Source organism: Fundulus heteroclitus, chromosome 11 (assembly GCF_011125445.2).
Source record: "Fundulus heteroclitus isolate FHET01 chromosome 11, MU-UCD_Fhet_4.1, whole genome shotgun sequence".
Classification (NCBI taxonomy): Eukaryota; Metazoa; Chordata; class Actinopteri; order Cyprinodontiformes; family Fundulidae; genus Fundulus; species Fundulus heteroclitus.
Window position 1 is genome coordinate 7,928,136 of NC_046371.1, and position 17,031 is coordinate 7,945,166.

A 17,031-nucleotide genomic window follows, 5' to 3' on the forward strand; every position below is an offset into this window, starting at 1 on the left:
TGTAATGATGTAATATTAATTTACATGGCTAAACTGCAAAAGGATGGAAAACTTTTATTCTATTGACCTTTTAATTGACCCTGTTTTCTAACATCGATATACGTCTATCAATCGATATGTATGGTTGTTGAATTATCGTCCAGCCCTAACCAACAGATGTGTAGTATCTGAAGGTCATGCCTGGCATCACATCATCACATCATCCTTCGGCTCAGGGTTTCCATCAGCAGCGCGCAAACACTCCCGTCTCCTCCCTGCAACCACACACCCAACCCAAATAATGAGCTGATGGAAGTTTTAAAGTTTGCTTTGTGGAGAAGAGCCAGAAGAAAACACGCGAGCCTCCGTGTAGAATAGATAAACACAAAGGTGTTGTTTGGATAAACTTTCCCCAGACGCACGAAAAAGCAAATGCTGCTACATGCTAAGCTAACAGTGCGACACGGATGTTTGAGAAGGTCAGTAAAACTGAATCTGCAGCAGTGAAGTGGTAAACTAGAGAACTCACGCTAACGCTAGCTACTAATAGCTTGAAGGACTGCCCAACAGTGGGATTCTACCAATATTTACCGCTACGTTGGCAACAACAAAAAAAATCTTGGTGAGATCTGAAAGTCTTGAGCAACGTGTTCCACAGCGATGAGGATCTTTACTGGGGAGCAAAAGGCTTTGGGTAGTTTTCAGATCCCCCATAAAAAGGCTGAAGAACCATTCCTGCAGGGTGAGATCTCAGTGTTATGTAGAGTAACATAGTTTTCTGCCTTCGGTTCTCCCGTTTATGTTTGCGTGCTTCGACAAACGGATCGCTGAACCTGTTCCCCTTTTTTTTTTTTTTTCCCACATCCCGCGAGAAACATTCCCACATTTGCAATCTGCTGCTTTAAAGACTGAAAGCTTTGCAACGACTTTCTTCCTGTTACTATACTTCCTGTGCGATTTCTACATTATCCAAGAACGTCAGCAGCGCCTCTTTAGAAAAAAAAATAAAAAAACAAGCTAATTAACCCAGCAGTGTTTAAATTTCCTAAGTGACAGATGGATGGAGTCATTTTAAACTAGATTAAACGACAATAATCCCCTTTCTGCGCCCGATGGGGACAGGGTATGAATCCTAAAAAGGCAACATTTGCATTTAGTGTTTGCTTGTTTTTTCAGATTCCTCCCTGTTGTGAGGCCATTGAAACGTAACCTCATAAACTCACACACACACACACACTACATTTACACGATTTAAACTGTAGGTTACAGTCGGTCCTACATGGAGCAAAGCAGGTTTGTTAGGGTACAGACGCTTCAATGACATGATTTAACTCAATATCTGTTAATATGAGCTTATCACGTCTTAATGGTTTAAAAAAAGGGATTTGAAACCAACATTTCTTTTGAGGTCTCAATTGAATTCAAGAAGTATCCTTTTACTATCAGAAAGGTCAATGAGATTTGAAAAGAATAATAATAATTTCCCGAAGTTTAGTCCCAAACTGTAAAAATATAAGTGGGTTTTGGCATTTAAAATTCTTTCTGCCATTAGCTTTGTTTTTTTGTTTCCTATAGAAACCGTTGGACGACTTGCTTTTGAGTTTATCCAGATGGATAAACTGGATAAAATTGTTTCATTAAGGAGATCTTAATGAAGCTGTTGCTTCATTAAGATCTCCTTAATGAAACAATTTGTCTATTCGCTTAGCTTTTTTGAAATAGAAATTACCGCTATCCCCCTGAGTCTTTCTTTTAAAAAAATCATTGATGGTGCCATTACTGGTATTAAATCTGTATGTTCTCTGAGTGTTTTTCATAGAAGGTACCCCTGGTCCAGTGCTTCTATTGTTGATATTAAACTTTAAATTGAACCAGTACCAGTGGTCTTGTGCTTCTATGTTTCACAGTTGCCAAACTTGTCTATATTTTTTCACCTTCTCCTTCATAGAAAGTGCACCCCCCAGTCCACTTCTTCTACTTATCTCTCTATTCTGGGTGAGGCAAATAATTATCCTCCGTTCTATCCATCCATTTATTATTTCACATAATCGTAGATCTTCAGATTTAACAGGTCCAAGAGGAACATCCAACCCCTTAACAAGTCCCCAGCTCTTCTTGAGTGATTCCAAGGCGTCTGATCAGTATTCCCTCCTGATCAGACGCCCAAATAACCTCAACTGACTCCTTTCGATGCAGAGAAGCAGCAGCTCTGTTTTGCTGAAATTACACCAGGATCAGCCTGAACTACGACAGGAGGAAGTTACAAATAAGAAGGGTTGGTATTTATGCATCTGAATAAAGTCTTCCAGCAAATGAACGGGGTCTGAAAGTCTTTAGGAAACAGGAAAAGAATCCAGCAAAGACCCAACACAGGACCTGAACCATGGACAATCCTTCAGCAGATCGAGGTTTCAGCCAATAGCTCTGTGGGAATCACTGCTGGAGCTAAAGTCTTTTCTGTCTGTCAAACTTCTGTCTGTTTTTAGTAGCATTTTTCAGATCTTGTCAGTCTGAGGTTGTTTCTCAACAGTTAAACTTGACCCAGAAAGAGGTTATTTTTTTTTAGATTTTCCCCGAGTGCGCACTTTGAAATACGGATCAGGATCATGAGGTGCTGATATCTGATCGGGACACCTGCTGAACATCTCTGCTTGAAGACATGCTGATGGATGGATGGATGGACGGTAAATCGGATGGATGGTAAATTGGATGGATGGATGGTAAATCGGATGGATGGTAAATTGGATGGATGGATGGATGGTAAATTGGAGGGATGGATGGATGGATAGTAAATCGAAAGGATGGATGGATAGTAAATCAGATGGATAGTAAATCAGATGGATGGATGGAAGGTAAACTAAGCAGAAACTAAATGAAAAAGCAGCAAAAGTCCCAACAAAAACTCTGAAGGTCCTCCAGAAAGCTTGGGGAAGAACTGAAGAGGATAACAAGGAAGTCAGGATGACCAGAAGCAAAATATTAAGACATGATGGCCGACTAGAGAGATTTGCATGAAACCACATTTACATGTAGGCAGGTTCAAGCCTTCTGGACAACAGACGTTATACTCAGTACTCCTGACGACAGCAAGTGGCTCATCATAGACCCATAAAGTCAGGGGATTGACCCTTTAATAGGCTTAAGACGCCCATGGATCAGAGCATTGCTCTGTTCAGTGACTGAACCAAGAACCTCACCTTCTCCTTCATAGAAAGTACCCCCCAGTCCACTTCTTCAATTTATCTCTCTATCCTGGGTGAGGCAAATAATTATCCTCCGTTCTATCCATCCATTTATTATCTCACATAATCGTAGATCTTCAGATTTAAACAGGTCCAAGAGGAACATCCAACTCCTTAACAAGTCCCCAGCTCTTCTCGAAGTGATTCCAAGGCATCTGATCAGGATTCCCTCCTGATCGGACCCCCAAACCACCTCAACTGACTCCTTTCGATGCAGAGAAGCAGCAGCTCTGTTTTGCTGAAATTACACCAGGATGAACCCGAACTACGAAGGAAGTTACAAATAAGAAGGGTTGGTATTTATGCATCGGAATAAAGTCTTCCTTTCTAAAGACTTTCTTTCTGAAAGTCTTTAGGAAACAGGAAAAGAATCCAGCAAAGATCCGACACAGGACCTGAACGATGGACAATCCTTCAAGTCCACAACAGCTCTGTGGGAGTCACTGCTGGAGCTAAAGTCTTCTTTTCTGTCTGTCAAACTCAGTTTTTAGTAGCATTTTTCAGATCTTGTCAGTCTGAGGTTATTTCTCAACAGTTAAAAACAGAACCTCTTTCTGGGTCAAGCGCGCGCTTTGAAATACGGATCATTTCCAAAAGAGTGAGGACGTGGTTCCAAGTGATTGTGTAAGGCATATGTTCTTGGGTCAAGGTTGCCGTTTGATTTGCAACTACTGCTTCTCTCAACATCTGTGAAATTTTTAAATTATCTCGGCCTCAAAAGCTAACCGGAAGCCATATGCTGTTGCGAGTTTCACCTGTGCCTCGGTCCAACCCTGACCTCCTAAAAAAAAAAACTTTGAACGGACTTTGCTTCGCAGTCTTCTCAAGGCTGCAGCTGTGTTGCTTGTGCACCTTTTCGGGTCACTTTTTCTTTTCTCCTTCCACTCAACTTTCCACTAATAGTTGATCCTTGACCCTTTGAACAGGCAGCTTCTTCCTTTTTTGGGCTTTCCCTCCTTGTGCACTCTGCCACATGATTATTATTATTTTTCATAATTTCTCTGTGAAATGTCGCTTTTTATGGTTCTCATTTAATCCAGTTATCTAATGAAAACAAATTATTATTATTTTTTTCATTTGATGCAAGCCACACTAATCTGAATTAGCATCTTAAAGAAAAGATTTCAAACCAGTTGTGCCCACACGCAGAGCGCGAGAGAGAGAAAAGGCGCAGCGCAACAGCTGCTCTGCCTCAACATCCTGTTTCGCAAAGTTCAGGAGCGATGCTGCAACGTGAGAACATGAACTGTGCGCCTCTGCAGACCCAGTTTACAGCTGCAGCGCCTTCCGGACTTCTTCCACCACCACCAGTACTTTAGTGCACCATAACACCGGCTTACTGACCAGACGCACGGCGCCCTCAGAGTTTATCTGACAGCAAACACAGTCACATCCTCCTGGCTTTGACACCGGGCGATGAGGAAGTGCATCAGCCCGACCCACGTCTGCGGCATCCCTCGGGCTGTAGGACCGGGCGCTGTCTCGAAACGGCGCCCGGGCAGAGGAGTTGTCACCCCCGGCCACTTTCATCCTTACCTTCCCGTGCTTTGAGCAGCACGGTGTTGGCGACGATGTTCTCCAGCTCCATGTCGACGCTGCGCCGGCTTCCAGAGGCAGCCCCAGCAGCTCCTGGCGATCCACCCGCCTCCCGGTAAGCTTCGGTTCCTGAACGCCGTGCACTACCTCCGCCCACCGTCCGGTGAACGAGGAAAACCCGAAACCTCGGTCTTTGCTTCCCCACAGCCGCCGTGAAGCGCCCCTCCTCCCCGCTTCCTCCTCCTGTTCCTCCTCCTGCTCACCGACGCCACGCCCCTTTCTTGTCTTCTCAGAGAGGAGAGAAAGTACAGACCACTCACTCTGTTCTCTATTTTTTTAATGTCTACTCAAACCGACAGACCGCTCACTCTGACTAATTTTACTTTACAGCTACATTTCAAAACAGGCTTCTTTATAGCCACAGAAAAACTAAAATACTCACAATTGGGTTTATAACCTTCATTAAGTGTTAACACTGATCAGGCATAACATTATGACAGAGGTGAGAGTAGAACTACAGACCACTCACTTTGTTCTATATTTTTTTTATGTCTATCCAACCGACAGACCGCTCACTCTGACTAATTTTCCTTTTCAGCTAAGTTTTAAACTGTCTTCTTTATAGCCAAATTAAAACTAAAATACTAATAAATGGGTTTATCGCCTTTCATTAAGTATCAACACCGATCAGGCTTAACATTATGACATAGATGAGAGTAGAAGTACAGACCTCTCACTCTGTTCTCTATTTTTTTTATGTCTAACTAAACCGACAGACCGTTCACTCTGACTAATTTTACTTTACAGTTAAATTTCAAAATTGTCTTCTTTATAGCCAAATTAAAACTAAAATATTCGTGAGTGGGTTTATCACCTTTCATTAAGTATCAACACCGATCAGGCATAACATTATGTCTACTGAAAAACTTCAGATTTTTTTTAATGACATCTGATAGGTGGATTACCTGGCACAGTTTTTTTTAGCACTGTAGCAACAAGATGGTCCAAAGTTCAAACGTTTCAGCGTGGGGTTTGCATGTTCACCCTTTGCGTTTCTGGCGTCTCTCTGGGTAATTCCTCCTACATCACAAAAATGAGCATGTTAGGTTAAGTGGTCTCTCTAAATTGCGCTTAGGTCTGAATGTGTGTGTACGTGCATGGTTGATCACTCTGGGTCTGTCTATGTTATCCTGTGACTGGGTGTAGGTGTACCCCACCTCAGACTCTGGAGACAGACACCAGACCCACCACTCATCCATCCAACTATATTTTTTTCTCATTTTTCTAAATTTGGTTGTGTGGGGTAACAGTAGCAGAGCCTGCATCAGAAACCTTGACGCTCCTCGTAAAATTATCCAAGGATGGAGTCTGGTAGCTTTGTTTTTCACGAGGCACTCAAGCATGGGGTGACAAATGGGCGTTAAAGGTGCCTAATGGTGCCTAATGACACGCGTTAATTGATGAGAAACGCCACAGCGCTCCCAATTTAGGGTGTCAAGCCTGAGCCCAGCAAATCTCTGGAGAAAGTCTGTCAGTCGTTTGTATGCAGGATCTTGTTCTTTCAATTAAGATCAATATCTCATGACCGCAGGTGAGAGGGGGAATGTTGACAGACTGGTAAATCGAAGTTGATGCTTTTTTACTCCGTTCTTTCTTCATTGCGATGACAGACCAGAGAAATGTTCGCATTACTTTAGGCAAGGCCCCTGTCCATCTCTCCTATTCCATCCTAACATCAATCATCAACATGACACTTAGTCTTAATGTCCTCCTTTTGAGACAAAGACTGAACCCTGACCTCAGCGATAAGACACAGAGATGTGTGTTCATTTTTATGTAAATGTTTTTATGTTCTCCTTTTGACTTAGTTTAAAAGGTATTTAATTTGATCTGGTGGGAAGATACAGTCAAAACCGTACAGAAGCTGCATAGAAGTGCACCTACACCTCTGGTTCCTTTTCTGGACCCTGAAATGACACTTGTTTTGGAGGATTAATAAATTATAGGATAAGAAATTACTTTTTTGTCCCACGATGAAGAAATTTGTGTGTGACCGTAGCAAAGACACAGAGTTACACACAATTTATAGTAATGAAAAAACAAGCTAATCTAATCTAGTTAGTTCTGAAACAACAGAGAACGAGTTTATCAGAAGCCACTAGTGCTGTAAAAAAAAGAAAAAAAGTTAAAAGAATAAGTATAGCAAAACTAATGATAATGTGGCATGCTTGGGTAAAAAAGGTGTAGTATTCTAGTTACGCAGTGGAATATTAATAGAAAGCCAGTTTACAGAACATGTCACAACGATGGAGAGAAAAAACTGGGACAATTGAAATACAGCAATAGTACATAATGCAAAACCAGAGAGTAGTAGGAGAATGTAGCAGAGTGAGGGAAAGTGGTTATTATGCCCTCCAGCAAAGGTCTCAGTCTTCCAGGTAGCTGTCCCGGGTTCTATTCCTAGCCTGTGGACGTTCGCTGAACTTCTTCCCCCTCTCTCGTAACCCTATTTTCTGCCTGTCCAGTTTGATATAAAGACCACTGGTGCTACCAAAAAAAAGGTAGACAGGGTGTCTACCTCGTGGACTTCTGGGAGCTTGTTCTGTAGGAGGGGAATCTGATAAGTAAAAGATCTTTCTTCTACTTTTCCGACAATTATTTAGCAGAAAAACAAAGGTTAGTTGGCAACTTTGTTTTCACTGAAAAACAACCTGAACACTATGTAACATTACTTTTCTTCCTAGTTGTCTTGTAACTTAAGAATACGTGTAAACTTAATGCACAGCTGTCTAATTGTAGACGGTTCAAATATAACAAATTTTAGTATTTTACGGTGAAGAAATTACCAGTTTACAAAGTACTTCCTCTGCCAGGTTCTCTCATTATCCTTTTACTTGACAAAATATCCTGTCAGAAAAAAAATCTTACCATTATGAATTACAATGGCACAATTTACAATAATAAGCCAAAATATTTAATATTAGATTTGAATGTCTGTTACAAATCCTCAAGTAAGTAGATGTTTGTTTGTGAAGCTGATTCTCTTAGTGGGTCATTTCTCATCCTGCAGGAAGTGGATTTTGCTGTGCCAATCAATAAAGCCAGGACCACAGTGCATTAAAGGTGCATTAGGAATGCCATTCACTGTTTTGTCATTCATACTGATGATAGTACAGATCAGGCAGAGAGCTACAGTTATTGATCGACTCCTATAATTATCCCTCCTGGGGCATTAAATGTTTTGAACTAAGCAGAACTCACAAAAATAATTTAATATAGTTTTTTTTAAATTAATAATTGTGGATTTTAGTACAGTTTATGCATACAACACCAAACTGAAGAAGTTAGGGGTTCTCTGTTTATTTTTATTATTTTTGTTTATTTTTTTGAAGACAAATTGCAGTTTCTCAAGCAAGTATTTACTGACATCTAGAGGACAAAATCGGCAGCTGCATACATCAAATTGCTCAGCATTAAATTAATTTAGATGAGCCATTTATTTCTGTTATATGCCACAAACATTTGCATAAAAGTGCAAGTCTCCTTATCATGAATGGTGGTTTATGGCCGAATCTAAAGCTGGACAGGCTTGCTCTGTGGGTTGGTGCACATTAAAGATGACAATGATGAAAAGGAGCTTTGCTTCCAGGCAGAGTTCAAAGTAGAGCCGTTGTTCCTTCACATCAAAAGGAATCAGCTGGGTTGGTATGAGTACTTGATTGTTATGCTAAATGTTCCTCCCTTTGAATGTTTTCCTGGAATAACCACAGAACGTGCTGCACTGGCTGGCCCTGGATCACATTGTTATCATCCATGAAGAGGAGCTGGTAGGCGCTTCCCTCCTGGACCTTTGTATTATGTACCAACCTGGGACAAGCTATAGATGAACGTTGCAGAGAATGAAAGCAAAATATTTGAATAAGAATAAAAAATGTTTATGCTGTACAATGAAATATCATCAAACTGTTCACTTTTGTTATTTGTAGTGAGAATCTCACATGAGTTGTATGTTTTTTACTGATTTGCTTCAGGGAAAAATAGCATTGTTGTATAGTTGCTATATAGCTAAATTTAAATTAAGCGCTACTCACTTGTGTAAAGTAGATTGTCCTTTCCAACCACATATATCCATAAAGATCCAAGTTGCATTTCTATTTCCAAAGAATTGTAGATATGAACAAAGATATAAAAATTGAAGCCAAGATTAACTTCAGTTGTACCAGATGTCTGGAATATGAGCAATAGGCTACATTTCTTATTATTTGATGCCTGTAAATGTACATTTTTGATATTTTTATTTCCAAAGGGATATTTTAAATATATTACTGAAGTAATTTAAAATTTACACTGTAGATCAATTTCTAACCACATTTTAATTGATTTTATTGTTTATTAAATTACTTTAAAATCCACGGTAACGTTTCCTAGTTTTATTATTTTTATCTGCCTGTTTTTTAAAACTTCCTGTTCAAATGGACACAAGCGACATTTTTGTCACTGGTTTTTATTTACCAATTTTAATATATATATATATATATATATATATATATATATATATATATATATATATATATTATTATTATTATTATTTTATTATAGTACCTTTAAACCTTTTTTTATGTAATTTAGTTCAGTGTATTTATTTGTTTGAAGGCTTTTTTTATGTTTTACTTGTTGTGAATTTTTAAGTAATTTTTTTATAATATAAAATATTATTTACCGTTGATGTTGATATTTCGCATAATTTGGTCCTATTTATTTGTTTGAAAAAAAGAAAAAAAGAGGCAGAGAGAGGTGTTAAAAAAGCGAGAAAGTTGGGCTTCCGGTCACATGACCGGGGTGGGCGCAAAGCAAGCACGTTTTGTATGTAGCTCGCGAGTTGAGTCTCGCGTCGTCTTAAAGCTAATTTTAAATAAAAATAAAAATGCCGAAAGCCAAGCAGTCGAAGAGAAGGAAGAAGTTCGACTACAACACGGACCGGAAGAAGCTGAAGAAGAAGTTCATAAAGAAGGCCAAGCCGAGGATTGAGCAGTGAGTTCCCAACCATTCGGGGTGTTAGCTAGCATCGGGGTTCGTTAGAGGTCCGTAAAATGTCCTTTTACTGTTTTTAGTATTTTAACACATGTCGATAAAAATGATTTGTGGGTACCTCCGAGAACGTGTGAAGTTTCAGATTGTCCCCCTAGATGTCGCTGTGGAGTAAAAACATCCCATGCGACGGTAACGGGTGTTTACACCGCTTTTTAAATCTAAAACACCTGATGGTCAAATCTGGGCAGATTTATTCTACGGGTTGTGATCTGTTAAAGCTTTATTACAGTGAGTAAAACCAAAAAGGTTATTTGTTCCATTTCATAAGGTCAGGTTTACATGTCAGCCAGGTTGAATAACATTATTTGTTTATTTTGACTACTATGGCTTACAAGTATATTAACAATGTTAGTAGATTATCGCATAAGGTTAATTAAAAAAAGGGTTTTGCTGAAGTGAGACATGCAGGAAATAACCGGGGTCCCCAACTCTAGTCCCCCGGAGCTACTATCCTGTCACTTCTCCCTGCTCCAACATGCATGAATCAAATGACTGCACCTCCTCAGCATTCAGTCATTCAGCTCAGCAGGCCTGCTAACGAGCTAAACCCTTGGATTAGATGTATTTCAGAAGGTATGCCTCCTAAAAAGCTGTATTATAGTAGCTTTTAACGGCTGGTGATAGGCCCTACGAGGAGGGTACATAAAAAAATGGCTGCTGAAGAAGCTGGCTGCATCAACGAAAGTTGAGTAGAAGGAAAACGTGCGCTGGAAAAAGTAATAGTAGTAATTGTAATACTCTTAATAGTAATAGTAATACTATTACTATATTATTACTATTTCTATAGAAAGTTGTGTGGAAGGAAAACGTGCGCTGGATAAAGGTGCAAAACAATAGACAACTATGGCCTTTCAGGGATTAACAGTATATTCTCTATTGGAAGATTAAACGCCAGACTCTGAAGGGTGCTGTTAAAGCTTCTGATACTTCCTTAACCCCTCATGAGTGCAGATCGTCTTCATGTTCCTCGCATTGATGCAGCAGAGTCAACTAAACACAGCTGTACGTCTCACCCTACTTCTCAGTAAGGGGGCACGTCAACATCAAAAATCCCTTTTTTATCGGCCTCATGTAATATTCCAATGTTAAGTGAAAATGAGCTTAGTATTGGCTAAAAACACGTAAAAATAAATGGCAAAAAACAAAGTATTACCTCTGTTCCCTCATATAATATGTCCTACTTAGTAATAATCCCGTACTGATAACAGGTTCTTACTAATTTAATAAACAAGGCTCTAAATATATATATAAAAAAACACAACCAAATAACCCCGTTTTTATCTTAATATGCATAAAAGTGTTAGGTTTATATGAGCTTGTTGTTGCAAGAAGAGTGTTAGCTAATTGTTTTTATAGGTTTCTCTTTTTTGTGCGTTTTTTTTTTTTTTTTTTTTTTTTTTTTGGTAAAGAAATTAATTAAAATTCAGAGACGGTTGGGAAGGACTTGGACGCTCCGATGCTTTAAAACTAGATCCGCTCTCCTAAAGTCAGTGACTTTAACATCTCCCCCCTCTTTCTCGCTCAGTGCACAGATCCGAAATGCCTGGGACGACAATAAGTCCACGGCCAGGAACCTGCAGGAGATGGGTCTGTCGTTGGATCCCAACCGGGCGCTGCCCATAAAGAAACAGGCGGTAAGGAGAACGCCCGACTCAGGGAATTTGTAGAGGTGACTTATGAGCTCTTATTTTCAAGAGACACCTTATTAAGCTGTTGTACAAAGTAAAATACGACTTACAGCCAACAAAAATCTTTCAAATGTTATAAAATAAGTGTTTTTAATTTTTTTTTAAAGCAAGCTATGATTTAAAATTTTTTATCCTAAGTGTAGCAGAGGAAGAGCATCCAGGAAATATCTTATAGCAGAGCTGTGGTGCTGCAGTTGAGATTTGTGCCAGGAGGGGGCGCCAGCGTCTCTTAGGATGCTAAAACCCAACTGTAAACCTCTGAAATTGGCATCTTTGGCCGCTTAATTTTATCTTTCTTCCCAAGAATAATATTTTCACACTAATATTTCTGAACTGTTTTAAATTCAAGTCCTCTGCGGAGAAGTTGAGGCTTTTTAAAAATGCCTTTTCATTTCCCAGAGCTGAGATTAATCAGCGATTCTCTCTGCTGCTGCTGCTGCTGCTGGAGCGTCGCAGTGTGAGCTGCAGATGTTCCCCTGCAGTTTTCTCCCCCGGTTTTTATCTTGCCCCAGCCAGCGATTCATGAAGGAAAGATATGTGTCCTGAGATGACGACAGCGATGAAAAGTCTTAATATATTTTGTGTTTGTCTACGTTCCTGCAGCTCCTCGGTGCGGGCAAAGATGACTGTAGACCCGCCCCCCTCATCACCAAACCCTACATCCTCAGCAGTGAGTATGAAGCATCAGCGTCAACTTTTGTAAATTAAGAACTCTGAATCTTATTAGAGGATGGATAAATGAATCATTTAAATCATTGGTTATATATTACAAAGTCTATGGATGTTTATTGAAATGAAGCTGAGTGATAAACCCCCTGGAAAAAAACATCAAGTTAAGTGCAAAATGGCTTTTTAAAAAGTGGAAAGCTTAGAGTTACTGTTACGTTTTATGGTTGTTTTACATATAATGTGACTCTAAATTAATGTAAGTTATTTTATTTTGTCTTTAAAAAATCTCAAAATATTAAAACGGTTTGTCTGGGTTCCATCAGAGCTGCAGGAGGAGGCCAGCCTCCAGGAGGAGGACTCCAAGACGCTGTCGTCCGACCTGATCGAGTACGTCCAGCACATGATCCGGGAACATAAGGACAACTACAAGGTAACGGGGGCGGGGGGGGGGGGCTGCACTGCTTAAAGGCATTAAAATAACATCCACACACACAGATATACCCGTTGTGTTCAGCAGCAGTGTGGCGGACCACTGGAGCTGTCAGATGTTCGTTGTTCATCAGGGAGGCAGCTGTGTCGGCTAGTTTAGCAAACGGAGCTCTGTAGCGCCGCCCTGGGGGTGAACGTCTGTGTGTGCAGGATGTGTTGGGTCTGCAGAGACTATTTGTACATGTGGGGTCGGCTTCATTTGATCCATTCACGCGGGTCCATGTGGAAACAAAATGTTTGCCAGAATAAAGCAGACATGCAGAATGGACTCAGGAAGGAGGAGTTTTGGAATTTCTGGAGATGAGCGACAATCAGAGGAAAATTAATTTTGGTCAGAAATCTGCAAACGAGCCGTTGACTTGTTTAGAAGGTGCAATATTGAGCGATAATGTTGTGATTCTCCTCATATCAGGCAGTCTTGGTATGTTGAAACAATCACAGGAGAACAGTTGAGCTTTCTTTCTGTTTTTTTTTTTTTTTTAACTTTATTTTTAATCGTTTTTTCTTTTGTAATGGACAAACAGGGTGCTTGCGCAAGTCTTGAAAGTCTTAATAAGTATGGAATTTTGAAACACAGTTTTCCAGACCTTGAAAAGTCTTGAATTTTGTGTGAAAGTCTAAATAAAGTATGGGGAAAAAAATGTGTGGTAGAATTTTACAGTATGCTCAAAGGCATTGTGAAATGAGAAATAGGAAGGTAGGCTATAAAACTATAATTTTACTAACTGGTCACGTACTGTATTAGCCTAATGGAATCAAACACTTGTTTGATGTGAAATTCATGTATTGTGATTTTCATGTTTTGAAACGTTTTCATCAGTAAAAGCATAATTTACTGTGAATAATGCATTTGTTCATTGAATACTAGCCTATAAATATTAACATTTCTAATAAACAGTTTGTACAATCTCAACCAATGAAGTAGGCAGTAGGCACACAAGTATACAAGTACATAAAGTTACGGTCTTGGGGGGGAAAAAAATATCAGTTTTGAAAAAGTCTGGAATTTTAATTTGGAAAAAGAGCAAGCACCCTGGACAAAGAACAGAACATTACAGCCCAAAACAAACAAAACAGTCAGAGCATCTAGTATGAACAAAGGACACTACATCAAAAAGAAAACTACAAAGAGTACAGACCAGTAAAGAACAACCGAGTAGATGAGAGAGACAAACACATGGAAAGTGTTAATTTACAATATATTCTGTTTTAGATAAAGAACCCATTTTGCCCAGTATTTCTCACACTTCTCGACAGCCAGTCTTAATGAGAAAGTCAGTCTTTCCATAATGCAGATTTCGTTGATAATATCCCTCCAGTCCAGGACCGAGGGGGGGGGGGCTTTTTTTCTGTTTTAATCCACCAACTGAACAATAATGTGTCGGCACTCCAGTCACTTTTTAGCAAAAGTACAACTTCCACATCCAGTCGGTTAAAAATGAGACGGAGTTGACTGGATCTGCTCCTCCTGCGTCGGTCCAGATGTCAGGTGACAGCTGCCATTACAGCCAAACCGAGATGATCTGTTTGTCCGTCCATCAATCATGTAATTTAACATCAATCATATAATTTAACATCAATCATATAATTTAACATCAATCTGTCTCCTATCAGTCAGTTTTACCCTCCGTCCGTCTGTCCAGGCTCTGGTTTTAGGTTGTGTGTTCAAAGCATCAGCACCGTAGAAATATCTGTCACTAATCCATAGATGACCTTTGTAATTTATTGGACCTTTTTGTGTGGAAAGTGTTGTCTTAGTGGTTAAAGGCTGCAAGGTTCCTGGTTTGACTCCCACAGACTGCCACTCTGGGTCCTTGAGCAAGACCCTCAGCTCCAGAACACAGTGGCAGCCTAAGGGACGACTCAGATGCAGAAGACACATTTTATATGGATGGTTCATAAAGATGGTTATTACTATGTTATAAAACTATCTGGACTTTATTGCCTCTGAGCTTTGACTCTAATCTGAGCAGAAACGTTGCATCGTTTGGCATCAGTTAAATGTTATGCCTCTAAAATTATGTTAATTTCTATATGATCAGGCTTCCAATTTCAGGCCACAATAAATCTTAAAGATCAGGGTGGAAACTAAGTGCTGATAATAAGGGGAAACTTAAGAGACTGAAGGTTTGAGGAGAACGTGTTGCCACTTAACGATTTTATCTTTTGGTTTTTAGTTTTTTCTTACATTTACATGTTTTCAGGTCATTAAACTAAGAAAAGACTAAGCAATCTAAACCAACCTGCCTGTGTGTGGAAATAGTAAATGCCCCCTAAACCAAACACTGCAAAAAGGGCACTAAAAGTAAGTAATATTTTCTTGAAATGAGTGTATTTTTTCTTGATTTGAGCAACTAAAAAAGACTATCTGCCAATGGAATTAGTATTTCTACCCCTAAAATAAGATAATTAGATACCCTGCATTGGAAATAAGATGATGGTGATTTGTTCTTATTTTAAGTGGAAAAATCTTATTCCATTGGCAAATAGTCTTATTTAGCTGCTCAAATCAAGGGAAAAAAACACTAATTACAAGAAAATTTTACTTACTTTTAGTTCCCTTTTTGCAGTGAACGCCTTGGTGTTGACGGCTGTAGTCAAACGCTGCGATTAATAGGAACGGATCTGTTAGACGTCTGGAGGAGTTTTGGCTCCAATCCTCTTTACAGATTAATTTTTATTCGTCCTTCATCTCTTTCAGGGTCTGTTTAAGTGATTCCTTGATTCTGTTGGTCAGGCGGTAATCAGGTCTGGGTGTGAAACTGAACCAGAACAATCTGGTTAATCAGTTAGTTTGTAATCCAACAAGGGGGCGTTTACTTTTCTACACAGAACCTTCCTGGCTGGGAATGTTTTTCAAACCTTCATGGACTCAATTCATCGTTTCTAAAGTGCATTTTCGTGTTTGCTCAACGTGTCTTCGAGGCCGTGTAAAGACTGCAGGGATCTTCTTCCTCTGTGGTTTTTTTCCCAAACCTCACCGTCGTCTTTTGGTGTCGCCCCTGCAGGCGATGGCTCGAGACGAGAAGAACTACTACCAGGACACGCCCAAACAGATCAAGAGAAAGATCAACGAGTACAAGCGCTGCCACCCGCAGCACTACGACGCCTTCATCAGCTCCCTGGCAGCGCCGGAGGCCATGGACCAGTAGGCGGCTCGGTCCGGACGGCCGTAACGCGGCGAAGACAGAAACTGTTGGACCAGCAGCGTTTCTGCGTGAACGCTCTTCCTCTGTTCTGTCGGAGGAATACTTTCCCTGTCTTTACCTTTTTATAACTCCTTTTTTTTTATTTATCATAAACTTCTCGAGAGCCTTTATGTTCTGGCTTCTAGACCCGATTCTTTGGGTCTTTTTGACTGGAGGCGTCTGCAGGAAACCAGGCCAAACAGAAACCAACAATAAACAAAGTAACACCCAGTGGAAAACCTTTTTTACTGCCAATTATTTAATAAAGGGTTTCGCGTGTGACTCTTACGAGCTTATTATACGCTAGTAACAGCCAACATCACAAACTGATGGATCTCAAACTATAACTGTTCACAGACTGGCTTTCTTTAACTTCCACCTCCTGCGTAGACTAGATCATCAGCCAGTAGATTGGTAAGAAGCTGACAGCTATGCGCCTCAGTCGTCCCCTGGTCTGAAGCTCCCTGTAAGGTCGTGGGAAGAGCATGATCGTTAGAAAGTTGAGGGAATAACTCCCACGACAGGAGTAGCTCGTTAAGGATTTCATAATTAAAATGATTCAATTAAGACATTTAGGTGCTACAGTCAGATGACAACAAAATCAAGCTTGTCTGTCAATTCAAACCTGAGGAGCATCATCTACGCCCCATGTGTCAAACTCGAGGCCCGTGGGCAGAATCTGGCTCATCAAGGTAATTTATTCGGCCCTCAAACCAAAAACGGCATATCATGTCATAAAGTAGAGGCATATATCCTTTTATAGTTTATAAAGTGGATAAAATTGTGCCTCCTGTGGTGATTTTTTTCTTTCTTTCTTTTTTTTACTGTGTAGTAACAGCATCCTGCCACTAGATGTCAGTTTTCCCACAACATTAAAACAACCCAGAAATTTCCAAAAAGAAAAGTGCAGAATAATGAAAGATTAAAGTCTAACTCACCCCAGTATGATTTCCTTTTTTTGTTTTGTTTTTTTGCAGATAACTTTTCAAATGGGCCTAAGTGTACCAAATTTGTTACTGTGAATATTGTTTTTACGTGAACTGGAATGAAATTATGAAATCAAAACTATAATCTATACAGGTGCAACTGACCTTTTAATGAGTTCATGATGCCAAATTGGCCCAATAAAGAAATGACTGAGATACCCCT

General features: G+C 39.9%; 2 protein-coding genes across 2 annotated transcripts in view; one reads left to right on the forward strand and one right to left on the reverse strand.

Moving 5' to 3' along the window:
* Positions 1-4,995, reverse strand: part of grk6 (G protein-coupled receptor kinase 6) — a 74,087-nt gene extending 69,092 nt beyond the window's left edge. The window contains exon 1 of the mRNA XM_012873405.3: positions 4,758-4,995. Within this exon, the coding sequence (XP_012728859.1) occupies positions 4,758-4,809 (52 nt within the window). The 5' untranslated portion in view covers positions 4,810-4,995. The remainder of the gene's footprint in view (positions 1-4,757) is intronic.
* Positions 4,996-9,611: 4,616 nt separating this feature from the next.
* On the forward strand, positions 9,612-16,438 carry nop16 (NOP16 nucleolar protein homolog (yeast)). The gene is made up of 5 exons (XM_012873414.3): positions 9,612-9,788; positions 11,374-11,482; positions 12,140-12,206; positions 12,529-12,635; positions 15,703-16,438. Exons 1-5 carry the CDS (start codon positions 9,682-9,684, stop codon positions 15,844-15,846), a joined length of 534 nt encoding a protein of 177 aa, XP_012728868.2. The 5' UTR covers positions 9,612-9,681; the 3' UTR covers positions 15,847-16,438.
* Positions 16,439-17,031: the final 593 nt, after the last annotated feature.